We start from the raw sequence: 22972 nt of genomic DNA on the forward strand, positions 1-22972 counted from the left end.
TTTTTTTAAGCATATATTTTTAATTTATTTGTGTTGTATGCATGGGTGTTCTGATCTATGCCTGGTGTCCTCGGTCCCTGGGACTGGAATCATGGATGGTTCTGAGCTACATGTGGGTGCTGGGAATTGAACTCGTGTCCTCTGGAAGAGAAACCGATGTTCTTACTGCTCCAGCATCTCTCCAGCCTCCCAGAGCTTTTACACTTAGCCAGAGATAAACCATCAAGTGGGGGGGAGGGGTAGCTCACTTGGGGGCAAAGGCCACAGAAGGCAGAAGCACGCTCTGCTGGGAGCATTCGGAAAACTGTTAGGTGATAAAGCAAGATCAAAGAGAGAGCCAAGACTTTGTTTGGGAAGCTGTTGCCATTCCGACCAGAACCATCGAATGCAGCTGCTTGTTCCGATCGTGCCCACGGGCTGTGCAGCGTCAGCACACTAACATCAGGGAGTCGGAATGTGCAGTTCGGGGTCCTGCACACTCCAGCACTGTTCAAGTTTGGGGCCACTCTGGACCTTGCAGGATGGCAGGCAATGATGCGGCCTCCACCACCGGCAGCCAGGAGTCTCTCTCACACACACACACACACACACACACACACACCACCCCCGTGACGACTCATCTTCTCTCTAAACACTAGGAACCGCCCTCTGGGGAGACATCCAATCTGTCCATACCAAGACTGTCATCCAAGGATGTGCAAGGTCCCATTCTTAGCTATCCTGGGGCTCATGTGCCCACAGGCCACAGGCTGGACACCTGCATCATGATAGAGCCCTGCATGAGAGGGCGTATACCCACAGTAAATGACCTCTCATGTTTTGGTTCAATTCCCAGAAACCACATGGTAAGCTCACAACCATCTGTCATGGGATCAGATGCCCTCTTCTGGTGTGTCTGAAGAGAGTGACAGTGTACTTACATAAAATAAATACATCTTTAAAAAGAAATAAAATGAAGAACAAAATCTCGGAGTGCCTTTAAGCCCTGCCCAGCTATCAGAGCGACACACGCATCCATTCTCTCCCCCAGCCAAGCAGAAGCATCTACATTTTGAGTAAGGTCAACTGCGTGCTCTGTCCAGGAAGGACAGCCCGCAGGCCAAGAGAACATGAAAGCAGCGTCAGGGGTTTTCGTCCCTTCCCCTTCCTGAGAGTGGTGCTTAATACCACACTGCAGGAAAGACCGCCCCACCCAGCTTCCTCTACCAGAGGGGCTCGGGCCAGCTCCGTCTTTCCGTCCAATATAAACACGGCAGCCATTATCTCCTCGGTGTGAGTCACTCCCTCCCACCCAGTTCACGCCCGGTTTACCGTGTTCCCATGCTATGGCAAGATGACACCATAAACAGACAGAGATGGGCTGGCCAAGTCACATTGCCCTGTCCCCTTGTAGTCCACCTGACACCTGACTACAGGCCTCACTGATTCAACGACAACAGTGTATCTGTCCTCTGGCGGTGATCCGCCTCCGCTAACTCCACAGGAAGCTGAATGGGACGTTTTGTGCGAGGTGGGACATATGGTTCCTTCGGAGAGATGTGCAGAGAAGGCCTAGAGCAGGAGGCTTCCCTGACCTTCTCTGACCCCTCAGGAGGCATGATCTCAGACAGACGAGGAGGGAGAGGGGGAGTGTGGGACCAGGCTGCGGCGTGCATACTGGGAGCTTGCTCACACCAGTCTGAAAGGCTGGATACAATCTGCTGGGCGAGGAGATGATAAATAGCCAAACACCGTCCGGGGCAGCAGCTCGCACCTGTGATCCTAGCACTTGGGAGGTGGGAGGCTGACACGGGAGGGAGGGTTGCTGGGCCTGTGAGGCCAGCCAGAGCTCTAACAGGAGATTTTGTCTCAACTGCCTCCACTCACTGAGGAGAGAAAAAAAAAAAAAGAACTGAAAGGAACCTGTCCAGTAGACACCGGGACAGTCCCAGGCACGCAACAGGCCCATGACCACCACACAGTAGAAGATGGATTCTCAGGTCCCGTACAACACACACATATGGCCAGGTGCCACTAGATGCCAGCAGGACCCCCATTCTTGGATTGTGACAGCTATGAAAGTCACAATTTTTCAAATGTCACTACAGCGAGAGGCGTTGAGCTAGGAAGCAAGTGTGGGTGGTCAGTACAAAGTAAAGAAATCATCCCAAAGCCGGAAGTGGGGGACAGGCAGGCAGGGGTGGGAAACCGGCTCGCTGGCAGGCATTTCCCAAATCCCAAGGAAGCCTTGAGAAGATATATGCTCCCAGGAGATAGCGTTGTCAATAACCAAAAATGAAAAACAGCCTATTCAGAAGGAGAAGTGGGGACCAGCGAGACGGCTCAGTGGGTAACGACACTTGCTACCAAGGCTGGTCAGTCTGACCCCTGAGGCCCACACGGTGGAAAAAGAAAGCCAACGCCCACAGATTGTCCTCCCACCTTCACACGCAAGCTGTGCAGTCTTAAAGGAATCAATATTCACGGTTAGGAATCTGAAGAGACAGCGCCACGGCAAAGACAACCCGCTGCTCTGACAGGGGAGCCTGGTTCAATTCCCAGCAGCTACACGGCGGCTCACAACCATCTGTGAGTCCAGTTCCAGGGCAGCCAACACCTTCTTCTAAGCCCCAAGGCCACAGGCATGCTGTGCATGTTACATACATACAAGCAAAACATGCTTACATATAGAATAAAATAATTGTTTTTTGAGACAGGGTTTCTCTGTGTAGCCCTGGCTATCCTGGAACTCACTCTATACAGAAATATGCCTGCCTCTGCCTCCCAAGCGCTGGGATTAAAGGTGTGTGCCACCACTGCCCAGCCTAAATAAAATCTTTTTTGTTTGTTTGTTTTTGTTTTTGTTTTTTGGATTTGGTTTTTTCGAGACAGGGTCTCTCTGTGTAGCCCTGGCTGTCCTGGAACTCACTCTGTAGACCAGGCTAGCCTCAAACTCAGAAATCCACCTGCCTCTGCCTCCCAGAGTGCTGGGATTACAGGTGTGCACCACCACTGCCCGGCAAATAAAATCTTTTTAAAAAGGGAAAAGATCTAGAACAGACGTGCATGCACGCATGTAATTTAAAAAAAAAAAAAAGTCAAAGGAAAGGAATGAAAATCTTCCCATCAGAACTCAACATACATATTAAAATCAGTAAAAGGTGTCTTAATGGCATAATAAAACTTCTACTGTATACACACACACACACACACACACACACACACACATTTCAGTAAGGAGAGGGCAAGCTAGCCTGAGATAAAGTTAGAGACTAAGTTTATTAAATGTCTATGGATATTTACAGTCATATGCTTAGGGAGAAGGCTGAAATGAAGGCCCTTGGTATGTCGAATCGCCGGCCCCCAGATCATGGCAATCCTCCTGCCCCAGCCTCTGAAGTGCAAGGATTGCTGGTATGAATCATGCCTGGCTTGATTTCCCTTCCTGTAAGACCCTTAACTGTGAAGGCTGAGTGTTTTAAAAACTGAATGTTGATTAAGATGATGATGGTGGTGGTGGTGGTGGTGGTGGTGGTGGTGGTGATGACGATGATCATCTAGGCAGGGTGAGGGGTGGGCTAGCCTCAAGTAAAAGCAGACCCGGGAAGCCAACTGGACTCTGTACATTGCGTGGGAAGACATGGCCACTGCTCACAAAGTATGATACATGTCTGGGAACAAGATCCCATCACAGCTAAAGGAAGGGCGGTGTGCGCGGCTCCGTTTATTCTCAGACTATCTGATGAGTCAACCCTCAAATGACCTCAGCAGCGTCCGTGGCCCTTAGAACTTGAAAAATACTGGCTGGGACCAAGTGAGAGTGACAGTGGACGGCGCTGACTAACTCCGGGAAACACCCACCCGAGGGACTCAGTTGCTGATATCCCTGAGCTCAGACGTGTCCTGGAGACCCAAGGGTCAGGCCAGGTGCAGCCGTAGGAAAAGCTGCAGCTGTGTGGGAGGGAGCCGCCCTGCCTGACATTTGCCAAGGACATGCGTCCCCAGGGTCATAAAGTCCCAACTGGCATCTGGGATCTAAGTCAGCTCGACGGACATTTCAGAGCACATCCGTAACGTCAATGGGTCTACAGAGAAGCGGTTCTCAGAGCCAACGAATTCACAGTCCCTGGATGGAAGCAGCCCTGTCCCCAGGCCCCCCAGAGATGTGCTGGTCACACAACTCACTCTTGTCAGGAGAGCAAGGCTAACAGGACAGCCCATCTCCTCTGAGGCTAGCTCCTGTCCCGCTCGCTCTCACTCTCGGTAGGGTGAAGCCAGCTGACAGGGTGCTAACCCAGGGAGAGGCCACCAGAGCTGTAGCTGAGGGTGGCCTCCGTTTAACTGTCAGCAAAGGAGGAAGGCCCCGTCCTGCAGCCCACGGAAGCTGTGGGTAGTGGGCCTTGTCCCAGGGTGCCAGCCTTTGAGACACTGGGCCAGAGGAGTCCACTTCCCCCAAGCTATACCCGGATTCCTGGTCACAGAAAACACAAGCGTTGTGCTTTTAATGTACCTGTGGGGCATTCTAGTAGCATGCACAGTTAATACAGCACCACCCCACAGTTAATACAGCACCACCCCAATACAGACCTAGAGCCGTGGGCTTTCCCACGTCCTTCCTGTCCCTTCTAAGCGCTAGCATTCACTTGGGAGCCCCACAGCCTGGGGCTGAACTCTGACCTGTGACCTGTGTGAACTTGGGTATTTTTCCTTCAGGCTTTCTATGCCTCAGTTTCCTCCTCTGTCACACAAATCACACAACTGACTAGTAAGCTTATGGTAAATAAGACTCCAGGAAGCTTATCCCGGAGGGGGAGGACAGCCCCCACACAGCAGACCTGCCCAGCTGCTACCTGGGACTGTTACTGTTGGTCCCCTCACCACAGCCACCTCACTGTTAGAACCACCCTGACAGCCACCACTCCTGCTGGATGCTGACAGCCTCTCTCTCCCTGCTGATGGTCTCCCACTGCCGACGACCGTCTGGCCACGAGCCCCCGAGATGCACCCACCTCTGCCTCCCTCGAGGGGGGTCTGCAAGCGCACACCACACCCGGCCTTTTCACATGGGTTTTGGGAATCAAACTCAGAAAGCACTTCACCTACTGAGGCAGCCCCCAGCCTCCAGCCCCTAGCTTCAGAATTCTTTGTGCATGAACAAAACACACCCTGAGCAGAAGATTCCACACCTGACTCAGCGCGTAGGCAAAATAAAAATGACCCTAAAAAAACAATGTCTAAAATCACCCGAAGGCTGCTGTGTACAGTGCTGAGTGGAGGTGGATTTCATGTTAGTATTTGGGGACCGTCCCTAAGCTGGCGCAATATCTAATGCAAACATTCCATGCCAGCCATGGATGTTCTGTAGAAAGATCAGTCAGCACATACAGACACACAATGAAATACTACACAGCCACAAAAAGGAAAAACTAGTACACACGATAAAATAGATGCACCGTGAAATCCCTTGGGAAGGAGGAAACAGAAAACCACACATTATACTATTCCTTTTATAGGAAGTGTCCAAAATGGGGACAGGACGCTAGGAACATTGCAGTGGCCTGATAGCTGCAGGGTTTAATTTTTTTTTAAGATTTGTTTGTTTGTTTGTTTATATCTGTAAGGGTGTTTTGCCATCATGTAAGTCTGTAGGACATATGCATGCGATGTGCTCAGAGGCCAGCAGAGGGCGCTGGACTGCTGGAACTGGAGTTACAGACGCTGGGAGCCACCATGTGGATGCTGGGAGCTGAACTGGGGATTCTGGAAGAGCGGACAGTGCTCTTAACCATTGAGCAAATCCTACAATCTGTTCTTCTTTCTCTTTTTCTTTCTTAAGATCTATTTTATATGAGCACACTATAGCTGTCTTCAGACACACCAGAAGACGGTGTCAGATCCCATCACAGATGGTTGTGAGCTACCATGTGGTTGCTGGGATTTGACCCAGGACCTCTGGGCTCAGTGCTCTTAACCGCTGAGCCATCTCTCCAGCTCTTCTTTTTCTTAATAATTGTATTTTGACTGATTATTATGTCTGTGTACAAACTCGGGAGCCTGTGGAACTCTGCATCTTCAAACTCTATCAGCTTTTAAACGGTTATGTTTTCATGGTTATTTATACTCTGTGAATTTGTCCTCGTGCCTTTGTTATTTGGAGTCAGGCCTCACCCTGTATGGCGCAGGCTAGACTTGAACACAGTGACCCCCTGCTTCAGCCTCCCAAGCACTGGGACGTAGATGTGAACCTGACTGTGAGTTTCATCTATGAAATACAGGAGGCAGGCTGGAGGGACAGCCTCTGCTCTTTCCAGAGGACCTGAGTTTAGGAGCGGTGGGGGGACAAGGGAGAGGAGAGAGAGAGGGGGACTGGGAGTTCAGCTTGCTTAGTATGTGCAAGACACTAAACTCCCACATAGCAAAGTACACCGAGGGGGGGGGGGGGGAACTGTGAGGACCAGCGAGCTGGCGCAGCAGGTTAAGGGGCTTGCTGCTAAGTCTGACCCTGTGAACCTGAGTCCCGGGATCCACATGGTAAGAAAGACATCTCCTGCAAGTTTGTCCTCTGACTGTTATACATACACAGTATATTCCTCCCTGACTCCTGCTCATATCCACCGAGTAAGTTTAAAATGTAGTTTTTATGACTAAGAATGAGAATATCTTACTAGGAGCTCCTAATGCATGCTCAGTGCTTCCCTGTGGGGGGGTGGGGAGGAAGGGGCAATCTCTCTCCCTTACCAGTCTGCCTGTCACTCACAGGGCCCCAGCAAGAAGTAAGGGTCCCTGGCGCATGCGAACTCCAATGAAAAAGGCCACTGAAGGGCGGGGTCGGGTGGGGGAGGGAAGGAGTGGGGAAGGGAGGAGGGCGGGACTCACCCGCACGATGACACCCATCCGCTTGCTCTCATAGGTGAACGGGAAGACCTGCAGGATGGTGAGATTCAGGATCTGGTCACCAGGGGTCCTCAGCTGCATGGAGGACTGGTCTCGACCCACCAGCGTCAGTCCCACACTTTCTGTCCACTGGACCAGGGCCACCTGGAGGAAACAGGGCATGGAAGGTCAGACACCCCGCACATGAACACCGGAGGAGGAGGGAGGGTGGAGGCAGAAGGGACTCATCTGGTCTGGCCGACACTGCCCTGGCCCCCGGAACCAACTGCACACCACGGGCCAGTGGATGACATTGCCCTGGACCCCGAACCACAGTTATCTCTGGAAGGCTTTGCACCAAGCCTGTTACCCATAGGGCAAGAAAGGGCAGGGCGCCGTGGGCTCGTCACCCCTGGCTCTCCTTTGGCTGGGTACACTGTCCACTAGACATGCTCTAGTGGGTGATTCTGCACCCCTCCCCCTCAGAGGGGGTGGGAAAGGAAGGAGCGTGCAGCGACATCTGGAGCATGTGTGGCTATCCCGACTTGGAAGGAGATGCTACTGGCAGCCGGAGCTATAGCCCAGGGCCCCCTATGGTGATCACACGCAGAGTACAGCCCTCCAAGGACAGAGCCAGGGAGACTGATCCTCCAGTCAGGAGCACTGACTCCCAAACGTCACAGAACTGCCCACAGTGATGGAGAAGCGGCAAGAGCCAGGCCAGGAGGCAACCTGTACCCTAGAGGGCCGCTTCGGTCCCCTCCGGCCTCGGCAGGCCACACCCACCTTAACAGACTCACAGAAGGCCTAAAGGAGAATGACAACCCCGGACCAGTCAGGAGCCCTTCCTCAATCACCTAAGTCTGTGTCACTGGGACCACTGCCATGACTGGACAGCTGATGGCCTCTGAGGCTGGGAAAACATGCCTTCCCGGGACTGTGGGCAGCGCAGGTGGGATTAAGGGTAAGAATGCAGTCTTTCTAGGCAACCCACAAGGGAGCCGGCCTTTCAGGCTGTGGCCAAGGACTGAATTCTGCTGACACTGGAGACGTTAGAATGGGGGAAGGAACTAACAACCACAGAAGGTACAGCATAATAGCGACTCTCAGCTGTCAACACCAGGAATTAGCTAAAACCCAAGCAGTGGGGCACAGCTGTGAGAAATTCATTCATTCATTCATTCATGTTTTTGAAACAAAGCCTCTCTATGTAGCCCTGACTATCCTAGAAGTCACTCTGTCAACCTGGCTGGCTTCAAAGTCACAGAGATCCACCTGCCTCTGTCTCCCATATGCTGAGATTAAAGGTGTGTGCTACCACCACCTGGCAGAGAGATTTTTTTTTTAAGATTTATTTATTTATTATATGTAAGTACACTGTAGCTATCTTCAGACACCCCAGAGGAGGGCATCAGATCCCATTACAGATGGTTGTGAGCCACCATGTGGTTGCTGGGATTTGAACTCAGGACCTCTGGAAGAGCAGTCGGTGCTCTTAACCACTGAGCCATCTCTCCAGCCTGAGATTTTTTTTTTTCTTAATCAGATCATTTGATTTGGTTGTTTTTTTTGTTTGTTTGTTTTGTTTTGTTTTGTTTTGTTTCTGAGACAGGGTTTCTCTGTATAACCTTGGCTGTCCTGGAACTCACTCTGTAGACCAGGCCTCGAACTCAGAAATCCGCATGCCTCTGCCTCCCAAGTGCTGGGATTAAAGGCGTGCGCCACCACTGCTCAGCTTAACTTTTTTTTTTTTAAGATTATATTTATTTATTCATGTGTGTGAGTATACTGTTGTGTCTTCAGACACCCCAGAAGAGGGCATCAGCTCCCATGACAGATGGTTGTGAGCCACCATGTGGGTGCTGGGAACTGACCTCAGGACCTCTGGAAGAGCAGTCAGTCAGTGCTCTTAACCCTGAGCCATCTCTCCAGCCCGGAAGGCTCACTTCTAATCTGGTGGTTCTGAGGTGGGAAGATCTTCCCTGGATCCGGGCAGCACCTTCTGCTGGCAGCCAATGTGAAGGGCATGGACGGGATGAACTTGATCTCTGCCTGCCTGCTCTTGCTCCTGAAAGTAAAGTTCTTCCCTTCCAGCATTAAAGCCTCCATCTTGAGGACTCCGGTGTCTACTGATGACCAGCTGAGACCTGCAGCCTTGCAGACTGCATGATTACTGGGTTCTTGGACTCTCAGTGGGGAGACAGCCAGCTGGACTAAATGGACGGCAGCCTGGGGGCCATTCTAATGAATCCCTTTATATGGAAGTGTATCCAGTTCTGCTCCCCTGGAGAACAGACTAGCACGTGCAGCCTGGAGGAGCACGCTGGTGACCGGATCCGACAGGAGCCCCATGGCTGCGCTGCGGCCTGACCTGATGTCTGAGACCTGTCAGACACCTGTCTGACCTGCATTCCCGGGCTGCAACAGCTCCACAGTGAACTTCTCAAGGCCACTCACCTGCTGGCAAGACACAGGCAACAAGGCAAAGGGCTTCCCGGGCTGGCGGTGGCTCGGTTGACAGAGCGTGGGCCCCGAATGCACCAAGCCTTGGGCTTGAGCTCCAGCCCCTCATAAGGCAGCCACGGGGGGCATGCCTGTAATCCCAGTGCTCGCGAGGTGGGGACGGGGGATCAGAGGTTCAAGGCCAACCTCTTGAGGTGATATTGGGCTACATAAGATTCTGGCAGTGAGGAAGAAAGGCACCCCACTTCTCATAAAGCTTAGTCTTAAGGGGGTTGAGGAGACAAGTCTTTGGCAAGGGCTGACTTGATAACTGTGGTTAAACCAGGAAAGGAGACACTTGACCGTCTGCTGGAAATAAGAAAAACCAATCATAGCACCCTAAAGGGAAATTTTAACAGATGCAAAAACCCACTGAAATCCTTGGTTCAGCCAGACGTGCTCTGTGAAATACCTGCCGCCTCGCCTAGAACTATGGGATGGCTGGTAACTGCATCTCAACAAGTGTCCCCAGGAGACCTGACCAGATCACACAAGACTAGCTCAGGGGAGGTCGGAGGTCAAAGGTCAAAGTACAGTTTCCTGAGTGCATATAGGTTTGCAGCTCTGCATAAAGATGCGCCGGGGCATACGGTCAAACCACTGTGTATTCCTGAGTAGGCTCTCCAGGGGATCCCAGGCGGTGCTGCCTATTGTGTGCTCACATCCCATAATACACTCCTGTGTGCTCCCCACGGGGCTCCAAGTTCTGCTTCTGCTGGGACTGTTCCACACTACCTGGGTGTCACCCTGGCTGACCCTAAGGTGGACCACAGTGAGCCTCAAGTCTGAGGTCCCTCTTTCTACCGCCTCGAATTCTCTATCAATAAGTAATTTCAAGCAAGTGAGTTCTCGATTTGCAAAATCCTATCTTCAGGGATTTTGTTTGTTTGTTTTGTTTTGTTTTTTGGATTTTGGTTTTTTTCAAGACAGGGTTTCTGTCTGTCCTGTGTGTACATGTGTGTACATGCATGTGTGCACGTGTGCATCTGTGTGTGCATGTGTATGCACATGTGCATGTGAGTGTGTACGTGCATGTGTGCATGCATGCATGTGTGTGTGCATGTATGTGTGTATGTATGTGTGTGCATATGCATGTTGTGAAAGTGCATGTGTGGTGCAAGTGCATGTGTGCATGTATGTGTGTGTACATGCATGTGTGTTCGTGTGTGAGTGTGTGTGTTGCCCTTGGGTGAGCATGAGTAAGGATGCTTATGGAGGGGTGGGGCGTGGCTCCCTTGTAGGGCTGAAATAATGCATATGAAGCCCTGGCTCCATCTCCAGCAGCGGATAAAACACACCATACTGACACACGCCAATCCTAGAACTTGGAGTTAGCGACAGGATGATCAGAAATTCAAGATCTTCCTCAGCTACATAGCAAGTCTGAGGCAAGCCTGGGCTACATAAGACCATGTCTCAGAAAAAAAAGTCTCTAGAGCAGCAGTTCTCAAACCTGTGGGCCAAGACCATTGGAAAACAAGAGTTGTTTACATTGTGATTCATAGCAGTGACAAAATTGCAGTCATGGAGTAGCAATGAACTAATTCTGTGGTTGGGGTGCCCACAGCATGAGGAGCCGTGTTAAAGGGTGGCAGCGTGATGAAGGCTGAGGACCAAGAGTGACAGCTGAGAGGGCCTATCGGGGTTCGCTTGTTACCCACCCTCTGGGCTGATGAAATGGTGATGTGCATATGCTGTAAGTCACTGTCACTGCCTTCAGACACACGAGAAAAGGGCATCAGATCCCATGACAGACACACAGACCATGTGGTTGCTGGGATTTGAACTCAGGACCTCCAGAAGGGCAGTCAGTGCTCTTAACTGCTGAGCCACCCCTCCAGCCCCCACATACACTTACTTTTAATTATTATAAAGTACGCATCCCAACATGATTCAAAACCTGGAAGGAAGGAGAGAGTTGAGATTTCCTTCCTCCCTTCCTTCCATTGGGTACCATGGTGGCCCATGTGGGGTGCCTCAATCAAACACAGAGCTTGCCGATGAGGCCTCTATCCATCGCTAGGATAGATACAGATTCCGCTCCACCATCTCCTCCCTCTGCCTTCTTAGGCTGCATTATAGGTGAGCAGACAGGGCTGCCACGCCCACCCTGCACTTCATGGGCTCTGGGGATCTGAACTCTGGTCTTCCTGCTTGTGTGGCAAGCCCTTTACCCAGTGAGCCACCTCACAAGCATCTCCTCATTTTCTCCCCTTTCCTTCCCCTCCCTTCCCCTCCCTGTGAGTCTGAGGCCACCCTGATCTATAAAATGAGTTCCAGGATGCATGCTCCTTCCCTGCACCCCCAGGGTGGCCACACATACCGAAAAGAGAAAACACCCCACTGTGCTGGGAGGTAAGACTAAAAGCGTGGCTATTTCATTTCCTAGTTATGGGATTTCCAGCAGAGGGCAGGCAGGGCCCTGTGCTCTGAAGCTGGGACCCACAGCTGATGCAGACACGTTCACCCCTATCCATGCACAGGCTGACCCTACAGGCATAAATTCAGGAAATCCTGCTTCTGCGACCAGCGGAGATTACTCCAGCCACCCGGGGGCAGCAGCCTGTGTCGTCATCATCGTCCCTGACAAGCTGACCTTGGGATGCTACAAGGCTTTGCCAAGAGTGACTTTCAAAGGCATCATGGGACCCAGCCAAATACGAAAGGAATCCCCCAGGGACTCTCAGGACAGGAACAGCGCTGCTTTCTTGAAAATCTGACCTGTGCAGCAAGTCTTTCTCCTGTCACGTGGCATGTTTATATAAACACGCTAGTCACCTGTGTAGAAGCCTCTAACACCATTTAGAAGACAGATCTACACGATATTAACAGTGGCTACAGCCTTTGTGGATAAGAGCTTACGTTTCTCTTCTTGTCTATGTTATGCTAAAGATACAAGCTGTGTTTCAAAACTAAGTTGTTTTTTTTTTTTTTTTGGTTTTTTTTTTTTTTTTTTTTTTTTTTTTTTTTGGTTTTTTTCGACAGGGTTTCTCTGTGTAGCCCTGGCTGTCCTGGAACTCACTCTGTAGACCAGGCTGGCCTCAAACTCAGAAATCCGCCTGCCTCTGCCTCCCAAGTGTTGGGATTAAAGGTGTGTGTCACCACTGCCCAGCAAAAAACTAAGTTATTTTTTAAGAGAGGGTTTAAGGAGGCTGGTGATCTAAGTCCAATCCCTAGAATCCACTGCAGGAGGAGGAAAACTGTTCCTAGAAGTTGTCTTCTGAACTCCACGTGTATACCACAGGTGACACTCTCACACGCATACACATTAGATAGATAGATAGATAGATAGATAGATAGATAGATAGACAGATAGATAGACAGATAGATAGACAGATAGATAGATAGAAAGAGATATAGACATAGAGATTGGCACAGATATAGATATATAGATGTAGATATATAAATACAGATATAGCCGGACATTGGTGGTACATGCCTTTAATCCCAGCACTCTGGGAGGCAGAGGCAGGCAGATTTCTGAGTTCGAGGCCAGCCTGGTCTACAGAGTGAGTTCCAGGACAGCCAAGGCTACACAGAGAAACCCATTCCTGAAAAAACCAAATGCAAAAAAAAGAAAAGAAAAAGAAAACAAAATACAGATATAGATGAGGCTGGCAAGACGGTATGACAGATAAAGGTTCATGCTGCCAATACCTACAGCCGGAGTCTCAGCCCCAGAACCCATATGGTAGAAGACAGGAATTACCTCTTGAAAGTTGTCCTCTGAAGCCACGCATGCACTGGGTCACACATATTAATACACACATGTAAGTAAGTAAATGTATTACAAAAATTTTCTTAGTATCAGATCCTCCCAGACTATGGAGGGCTCCGGAGACAAGGAAAAAAAAAAAACCCTTTTGTTGTTTGTAATCACAGATCAGAAACTTGGAAAAACAAGAATCCCAGTCAGAAGAACAGATCACAAAATCACCTCAGAACACCTTCTCACAGCCCAAAACCAGGCACAGCGACCCTGCAGAGAGAAAGCTGGCAGAGCAGACACACCATGCAGCGCGTCGGTATCGCAAACTCCAACGTCATCACACGCCCCACAGGGTCCTGGTCCCCAGTCACAAACTACCAGAAAAAAAAATCATCCTTTCACACAGCACAAACCCCAAAGGGTCCCAATTAGGCTCCTGAAAGAAGACAAGGTGAAAAAGATGGAACCCGATGAGCTAAAGAGGCCATGTCCTCATCGCTTACAACAGAGGAGCAGAGCCTGGCCACGCCTCCCATCTACCCCACTCACTGATGACATCACTGTAACAGTGGACCAGAGCCTGGCCACGCCTCCCATCTACCCCACTCACTGATGACATCACTGTAACACTGGACCAGAGCCTGGCCACGCCTCCCCATCTACCCCCACTCACTGATGACATCACTGTAACACTGGACCAGAGCCTGGCCACACCTCCCATCTACCCCACTCACTGATGACATCACTGTAACAGTGGACCAGAGCCTGGCCACGCCTCCCCATCTACCCCACTCACTGATGATATCACTATAACAGTGGACCAGAGCCTGGCCACGCCTCCCCATCTACCCCACTCACTGATGACATCACTATAACAGTGGACCAGAGCCTGGCCACACCTCCCCATCTACCCCACTCACTGATGACATCACTATAACAGTGGACCAGAGCCTGGCCACGCCTCCCCATCTACCCCACTCACTGATGACATCACTATAACAGTGGACCAGAGTCTGGCCACGCCTCCCCATCTACCCCACTCACTGATGACATCACTATAACAGTGGACCAGAGCCTGGCCACGCCTCCCCATCTACCCCACTCACTGATGATATCACTATAACAGTGGACCAGAGCCTGGCCACGCCTCCCCATCTACCCCACTCACTGATGACATCACTATAACAGTGGACCAGAGCCTGGCCACGCCTCCCCATCTACCCCACTCACTGATGACATCACTATAACAGTGGAGCAGAGCCTGGCCACGCCTCCCCATCTACCCCTCCACTTACACAGGGTCCCCAGCTCACAAGTTGAGAGCAGCCACATTTCTCCTAGAACACTCGTTTTGAGAACCAGTGGTCACAGACAAGCAAAGCTTTTGGGCTGAGCTACCCCACTGCACCACACAGATTACAAGGAAGAGTCTTCCCCAGGGGCAAAGTGACAGGTCTGAAAGAAAGATATTCTGGTTTCCCTTGACCTATGGCTTGGAAAACGCTTACGCGGTGCTATATCCTAGTCACATGGGTCACAGAGCCCTGCTACCTTGAGGCCACACCAACCTCAAGCTACATGAGACACTGTCCCCAAAACCAAAATCCCTTGCTGTAATCAGAAGCCAAGTTCTGTGGGCAGGAGGGACGGCATTGAGAAGGCCAGGCCCAGAGTGAGCGTGGACAGTCAGGGCCACCCAGACCAGGGATGAAAGAAGGGGCATGGCTGAGACCCGCCCCAGCCGGGGTTACCTCATCTGGGCTGGACGCCTGGTACACGCGGCATGAGTCCTCAAACTGCTTCTCAGCCTCGGCCTGGTCCGTCACACCGTTGGACTCGTACACGGGTGTCACGTTGTGGCAGAGCGCAATGGCCTTCACAGCCTCGTGGACGCGGCTGCTCATGGTCCTTCGCACCTTGGTAGTGACCGTGGGGCCCTTCTGAGCCGGTGGATCCTGGGCCTGCTGTGGAGATGAGCAGAGACAAGGGGTCTGAACCAGTTACAGTAACGGTGGTGTCTCCCTCCTGTTCAGCACGTAGGACTCTGGGTTGAATCCCCAGTACAAAACACCATAGCAACTGTGGAAAGCGGTTGAGGGAGATGCTGAGGTCAACACACACCCATCACATGGCTCAGCGTCCAGTCCTCTCAGTGCTGGGCCCGTCAGACCAGCCAAGGCCGATCCCACAGGCTCCAACACTGTCTTCCCTCCCTGCTCCACTCACTGCCTCGGAGCCTTTGCTCTGCCGATGCCCTCTGCTGCAGTCCTATTCCCTCTGGAATTCTGCAAGAGTGGCTTGCTGGTTCTCACCACACAGGCCTCCACGTGCAGGTTACCTCAGAGAGACCCTGAGGCCCCTAAGGAAGGCGCTCAGCCCCTTCGCTCCTCACAGCAGGTCAGGCACACCATTCCCTGGCCTTGATGCCTTCCCCACCTAAACCTGGTTGCTCTTCTGGTAACTTTCTCCTCACAGGCCCCAAGGACAGAGCTGTCAGTGTGAGTTAATTACCATTGTATTCCGCAGCCAGAGCTGGCAGGAGAGGTGTTGCCGAACGAATAAAAAAGTCAACTATTAGCACGCCTGTAATCCCAGCACTCTGGGAGGCAGAGGTAGGCGGATTTCTGAGTTCGAGGCCAGCCTGGTCTACAGAGTGACTTCCAGTATAGCCAGGGCTACACAGAGAAACCCTGTCTCGAAAAAACCAAATCCAAAAAAAACCCCAAATAAACAAAACAAAAAAAAACAAAAAACAAAAAAGAAAAAAGAAAGAAAGAAAGGAAGGAAGGAAGGAAGGAAGGAAGGAAGGAAGGAAGAAAGAAAAAAGAAAAGAAAAGAAAAAAAAGGAAAGAAAAGAAAAAAGGAAAAAAAGCAAACTCAAGTATGCACTTGTACTTGAGGTATGGCACAATTCACGCGTGTCTGTCTGCCTGGCGTGCACGAAGCTCTCAGCTCCATCCCCACACCCTATAAACTACAGCATGACAGGCCTGTTTTCCCATCCCTGGAGAAGTAGAAGTAGGAGGATCAGAAATTCAAGGAGGCTAGCCTGGGCTACATTAGACCCAATCTCAGTAAAGGAAACAACAAGCACACGAACAATCCCTGAAGAAGGGGGTTGGGGGGATCTCAGTAAAGGAAACAACAAGCACACGAACAATCCCTGAAGAAGGGGGTTGGGGGGGTTTCAGCCTGGTTTTCCTCCATCTCTAGGAAAACTAAATGCTAAGGCCCAGCAAGATGGCTCAGTGGGCCAAGGTGCCGACAACACAGGCTTGCTCCCACGACCTACAGACAGCAGGGAACAGACTCCTGAAGGCAGTCCTCTGACCTCCACACACGTGCCCTGGCCCATGTACACACAAATGTACACCACACACAAATAGATATTAAATCGGTGGCACTGAGCAGTTCAGAGTCCCATTCTGGACAAAGCGTTGCCTGTAACAGCTAAACAGGAAGTGAGAAATACTTATGGGGTTCCTGGAGTCCACATTCCATTGAAAGCATGTACACCCACCCCAGCAGGAAAAGAGCCGTGTGAGACTTTACCTCACATGACACTTAACACCCATGACACATGGTTGGCCCAAACTAAGAACAGATGGCCTGAGAAACAAGAAGGTGACATCCATTTAAATGTTAATACTATTTTTAGTAGGGGCTATTAGACTCCTCGGATAATTAGACAATTACTAAATTACTCTGGCCACTGTGTGGACACATGGGGCTCTGGCTTCCTGCTCTGTTAACCTCTGGTGTCAAGAGCACACCAGTTGCACTTCCGGGTCAAAGGGCACAACATGGTAACAATAATTAGAGCAAGAGATCAGAACTCTAGCTTCTACCGCTCATTAGCCGAGTGCTTTTAATTATGAAGATTTTTAACTTTAAAATTATCCAGGGAACTAGAGGTTTACAGAGACGCTCCCTCTGCTGGAGATGGTGCTCTGCTGGTCTGTAATTTACGGCCTAACAAATGTGTGTTACGGTGACACCAAGTCATGCTTTCATTTTTGCCCACACCCCTCAGCACCTGGACTGGGTCCTAACGTCAGATCGGGGTCCACATCGAAGCCTCTGGCGAGGCAACGGCTGGGGCTGGAGAATGAGCAGCAGAAGGCCGAAGGTGGGGTGAGGGGCTGAGAGATCTCCGGGGACAACCTCTGGAATGGAACGAGAACTCACCAGATTTCAGGGTGCCAGGCTAGCTCAGTCGGGGCAATACCGCACAGGAGCCAGCGCTTTGGCTACGGTTTGGGACGAGGGCTGTGGGGTGTGCGCTGGAAGGACCTCCCAAGTCAGGCCAGGAGAACCAGGACAGCCAGGGTCCCACAGAGGCCGCCATCCCCAACCAGGGACGTACTTCTCGGGCAATAAGAAGGTGTGGAAGGTGGCGGGTCACACGGGTCACCTCCATTTCCTACCTTCCCACACCAACGTCCTCCCCACTTCCTGTACGATGTCTCAGGGTGGAGAGGAAATGGCCATGAAGGCGGAGAATCTCTCTCAACTGTTAACCAACAGCGCCCACCCAGGAACTGAGCAGGGCTCAGTGGGCAGAGCATTTGCCTAGCTCGCACCAGTCCTCGGACTGATCCCCAGTGCTACACTGTAAGCCCAGCACTCAAGTTCAAGGCTATCCTCAGCTAAAAGTAAGTTGGAGGCCAGCCTACACCACATCAGACTTTTATTATTTTTATTTCTGTCCATGTTTTGGAGAAGGGAGGCATGAGTGTGTGTGCCACACACAGTAAGTATGTGGAGGTCAGAGAACAGCTGTGGTGGTGAGCCTGTCCTGCTGCCCTGTGGGCTCAGGGCATCAGGCTTGGTGGGTGGCAGGCACCTTCGCCAGCCTCTACATGAGACTGTGTGTGTGTGTGTGTGTGTGTGTGCATGAATATACATGTGTCTATGTGTCTGTGTATTTACTTGTGTGTGTATGTTTGTTTATGGTGTATAGGTATATGTGTATAATATGTATGTGTGTAAATATGTGTGTATGGTATATGAATGTATGTGTTTGGGATTTATCCTTGGGTGGGGAATGGGGACTGTGTGGGGGGGGGGGGGTGAGTGGATGGGTGTGTATGTGTGTCTGTATGGTGTGTTGTGTGTGTGTGTGTGTGTTTGGGTGAGTGGATGGGTGTGTATGTGTGTCTGTATGGTCTGTATGGTGTGTTATGTGTGTATTTGTATGTGTGTGTGTGCGCGCGCGCACGCCTCTGGGGATGAATATTCTGCTAGGCTTATGACGGCTGGAACCCTCATATGGAAGCTGCACTTATCTGACCGTGTTCATTGGAAACCTCTGCCACACTGACCTCTGCCACACTGACCTCTTGTCGCCACACATTTCTTCTTGCTAAAAACTACCAAGGGAAAAACAAAAACGGACATTAAGCACCCACAGGGATGGGCTAAGGTTCTTTTTGCCCTGGAGAAAACTCCCTGGTTCTGGTCATCCTACAGAGGGAGAAAGGCAGAAAACACCAGAGAGAGAGAGAGAGAGAGAGAGAGAGTGTGTGTGTGTGTGTGTGTGTGTATGTGTGTGCATGCATACATGCATATGTGTATGTGTATGTGTGTGGGTGAGTGTGTGTACTCATGTATGTATGCATGTATTTAAAATATGTGTGTCTTAAAACATTGGAGGGGCTGGTGAGCTGGCTCAGCAGGTGACGGCAGTGGCGGCCAGGACTGACAACCGGAGTCCCATGCCGAGACTGCACGTGGTGACAGAGCTGAGCTAATGCCTCCAAATCACCCTTGACGTCTATGCGCACTCCCCCTGCTCAAAAAATAAAATATATAAATGGTTTTTTTAAGTGTAAAGCGTTAGATGTGTAGGTTTTAGATTACATTTCAATTTTTATAATCAAGCCAAGGGGACTTCTTCCTATCTCTCTGGCCTAGTAGAAGTTTTACCTCATGAACTGGCCATTTTCTTGTTTGTTTGGCCTTGTAGTAATAATCCAGAGTTTCCCTTCCAGGATGTTTGAGAGCACCACTCTCTTTATGAGGTCCATTTAGTTACAATCGCACTCTTTACACTGGTCACCTGGGCGCTTGTAAACCTCCGTCTGCAATTGGACACGCAGAGGATAAACACAGGTAGGATTCCGGCTCCCTCAGTAGTAAGTACACGTCAAGGACCGCACCTGACCAACTCCCATCTGATAAATTCCACGGAGGTCCCGGGGTCAAGCTCACAGTCTCAGGGCGAGGTCAGTGCTGTGTGGACTGCAGTGCAGGGGAACATCATGCTAACACACACTAGTCTGCTCTCCCTATGTCCCACATGTCTCAGGCCTGCAGATTACACACTAAAGCTCTCCACAGTAAGGATGAGGCAAACCCCACCCAGCTGCGCTCACGGTGGCTGCTCTGCCCTGGGTGGTCGCTGGGTTCACTGCTGGAACAGGTGTGTGGCCAACAGCCAGGGCTTCAAGCTCTGACCCACACAGTATCTGGTTTGGGGCTGCCTTAAAGACTAAGAAGTTCGAGGAGGCTCGGTGTATGTGGCCTGGTCCCCAGAACACACATGAAGAAGGAAACAAAGCCAAAAACAATGTGAGAGGGAGGCGGTGTCAGGGGGATCACAGCAAGCTCAAGACTAGCCTGGTCTACACGGAGAGCTCCTGGCATCCAGCGGTATAGTGAGGCCCTTTCTAAACAAACAAACAAACAAACAAACAAACAAACAAAGCAAGCAGTACGAGGCCCGAGGAACAATGGACATGCCACAATTAGCCAGTTCTGGTGACTCTTTAAGTTTACTAAAACTTACTGAATTTGTCCCTTCAGCATGGCTGAATGTTTTGGTGCATAAAGTGTATCTCAGCAGTTATTCAAATACATAGAGTGGCTGGGCATAGAAGCACAGGCCTTTAATCCCAGCACTCGGGAGGAAGAGGCAGGCAGATCTCTGTGAGCTCAAGGCCAGCCTGGTCTACACAGTAAGACCCTATCTCAAAAACATACATACACACACACACACACACATACATACATACATACATACGAAGTCATCTGAGCCTGTAGTTCAGTTGGTAGGGGGCTTGCCCAGCACACACAAAGTCCCGGGTTCGATTCCCCAGTACCACATGAGCCAGATGTGGAAGGCGCAGACCTGTGATCCCAGCTGGCACTTGGGCAGTATGGGCAGATGAGGCAGCGAAGGGCACCGGTGTTTATGCAATGAGTGTGTAGCTAGTCTGGGCTAAAAACAAGTAATTAAAAAGTAAGGCCGTCGGCTCGGGTGCCGAGAGCAAGACTTTACCTGGGTATAAATGCTGAAGATATGACTCTGCACTTCGTCCATGGAGTCCAGGCCGTAGGCCACCGTTCCCAGGTGCAGCCGCTTGAATACCATCTCGTTCTGGGTCAGGGTTCCTAGGACGCAGGAGAGAGACACACTCATTCCTTCCTCCTCTGAGAGTCAGTGTCACCTGCTAGCCTCAGTGCTTCCCTCATGCAGGAGACACGAGAGGGACCCACACTTCTTTTGGAAAGACCATCATGGGGACAGGACTGTACCGATTCCCTGGGGCTGTCAATCGGGGTACCTGACTTGTTCCCTGCATTAAGAGGGTGCCATATGGCATACACAGGGCCCGTCAGCCTGGACTGAGCAGAAAGACACACTGACAGATGGGCAGACACACACAACCCCCATGCCGGCCCCACAGACACCATGCTGGGGACCTGGTGCTGACATGTCTGGAACCCATTTCTCTCCCAGCAGTTCTGCTACACTGATGGGTGTTATGGGTGGACCCCAAAGGCTCCTCTGTGTATGTGGGGGCGGTGGCTCAGGAGGGTGCTAACTTCATCAGTGGACTGGCCTTGGCTTAGTTAGCACTGAATTGGAATGGGGAGGGGGGAGGGAAGGAGCTCTTCCCCCTGGTATACTTCATCTGCCAACGAGATACAATCTAGAATTTCCTGGGAAGAGAGTCTTGATAAGGAATTATCTTGTCATGGGGATGTCTGAGGGGACTGTATTGATTACAAAATGATACAGGAGGACCCGACCCACTGTGGGAAGCACCATTCCCTAGACAAGGCGACCACCAGCTAAGCCGTAAGAATACACGCGTGCACAGGCTTGCTCTGCTCGACTGCGCATGTGCTATGACCAGCTACTTAGAGTTCCTGCCTCAGTTTTTCCTGCCTGAGGCTGTGACCTGGAACTGATCAACCCTCTCTCGCCTAAGTTGCTTTTTATCAGAGTTTGTCATAGAAACAGAAAATGAAGCCTATAAAAAGAGCACTGACTGCTCTTCTGCAGGTCCTGAGTTCAAATCCCAGCACCCACATGGTGGCTCACAACCATCCGTAATGAGATCTGATGCCTTCTTCTGGAGTGTCTGAAGACAGCTACAATGTATTTACATATAATAAATAAATAAATCTTTAAAAAAAATTATCCACTTTTCCTTCCCAGTCGTGCCCTGGCCACAAGCTCTGGCTCATTCCCTGACCGACTTGTAACATATTTAACAATTTAAACTATTCTGTCTACCACGCAGTCAGTCAGTGCTCCTTCAGTGCTGGCCACTTCTTCCTTCATGTCTTCCCAGTGTCTCCTCTAGATTTCACTTGAACCTCCAATCTCTCCTTTTATTCTCTATTTCCCAGAATCCCCTTTCTCTCAATGTCCCGCCTCCTATTTCCTGCCTCATTGGCCTTTGGTTTTTTTATTGACAGATGAGGGCTGTATAAGATTCTCGCTACAGAAACCACAATGGAAGTTGATCTTGTCCCTGGACCCCATCTCTCTGCTTCCTTGAATCACCACAGACCTAAACGGATGGGAGCCAGACGGCCAGGGACAGAGCCATCTAAAAGCCAGGAACCTTTTCTTGCCTCTTATGTTACGGGAACAAAAGTGCCAAGTACAGTCAACCACCAGCCTCCTCGGGCTGGCTTCCCACACCTGCCTGGGTCAGGCCCTGCTATGGCCAACTCTGTGTCTCTGGGAGACACTTTGCCCCTCTGTTCTGCGACCTGCCTGTAAATTCTTTTTGACCTACAGGGTTGACACGGGAATGAAATGTGGAGCGCGCTTTGCACGTCAGTGGTCCCATGCCGGTGTCTGTTGACATGACCAGTGGCATCAAACACTCTAAGTCCAACAGTGAGGAAGGAAGCTAGCTGCCACCACTTCTCCCACCTCTAGAGGGAGGGCCGGGGCTGACTGGAATCCACCAGCGCAGGCGCAGCCCGTCTGCACCCACGCAAGGTATTCACCTGTCTTGTCTGTGAGCAAGTAAGAAATCCTGCCGAGCTGCTCGGGAATTGTGCTGGAACGCACCACGGTCCCGGGGATTTTGGAATCCCTGCGGATCATCCAGCTGTACACCATCTTGCCCATGTCCAAGTTCACACGCAAGCTAGGTAAGAAGCAGGGCACAGGGTCAGCAGGACAGCGCTGAATCACATAGACCGCCACACGCGAGTGCCGGGCACACAGTCACAACCCCACCCAGGAGCGGGAAAGTTCACGGTCTGCACTGCAGGTCGTCCTGCACAGGAAGGAAAGCTTTTCCTTTTTCACCGCTGGCCCTTGGACAGGTGAGGCGGCTGAGGGGTGACAGTGCCTGTCCACACCCCGCGCTCAGCATGCTGGTGCCCGCCCCGCCCGGCCCCGCCCCGCCCCACCTGATGGGGATGATGTTGGAGAACAGGAGCAGGAAGCGAATGATCTGCAGGTACCAGCGGCCAGCGAAGTGCTGCAGGGCCACCATGACCAGCGACACCACCACCAGAGCCCCGAACAGGATCTTGGTGAGGCAGTTCACCTCCAGGTCGAACAGGCCGATCTGGGGAGGAAGCACAGGGCGCAGAGGATCACGGGGCAGCCCACAGCCTGCGTGGAGGGGGGAGGTCTGACTTCCGTGAGCC

General features: G+C 51.2%; 1 protein-coding gene across 5 annotated transcripts in view; it reads right to left on the reverse strand.

The window, feature by feature from the left end:
• The window catches only part of Atp9a (ATPase phospholipid transporting 9A (putative)), a 108031-nt gene that overhangs the window by 20326 nt on the left and 64733 nt on the right, over window positions 1–22972 (reverse strand). For 4 of the 5 annotated variants that reach the window (XM_052184395.1, XM_052184392.1, XM_052184394.1 and 1 more), the window contains exons 11-15: window positions 22730–22890; window positions 22319–22461; window positions 20346–20458; window positions 14815–15027; window positions 6856–7017 (exon numbers count right to left, since the gene is read on the reverse strand). In XM_052184395.1, the coding sequence (XP_052040355.1) occupies window positions 6856–7017; window positions 14815–15027; window positions 20346–20458; window positions 22319–22461; window positions 22730–22890 (792 nt within the window). The remainder of the gene's footprint in view (window positions 1–6855; window positions 7018–14814; window positions 15028–20345; window positions 20459–22318; window positions 22462–22729; window positions 22891–22972) is intronic. The other variant, XM_052184393.1, reaches the window with a different exon arrangement.

This window comes from Apodemus sylvaticus, chromosome 5 (genome assembly GCF_947179515.1).
Source record: "Apodemus sylvaticus chromosome 5, mApoSyl1.1, whole genome shotgun sequence".
Taxonomy (NCBI): Eukaryota; Metazoa; Chordata; class Mammalia; order Rodentia; family Muridae; genus Apodemus; species Apodemus sylvaticus.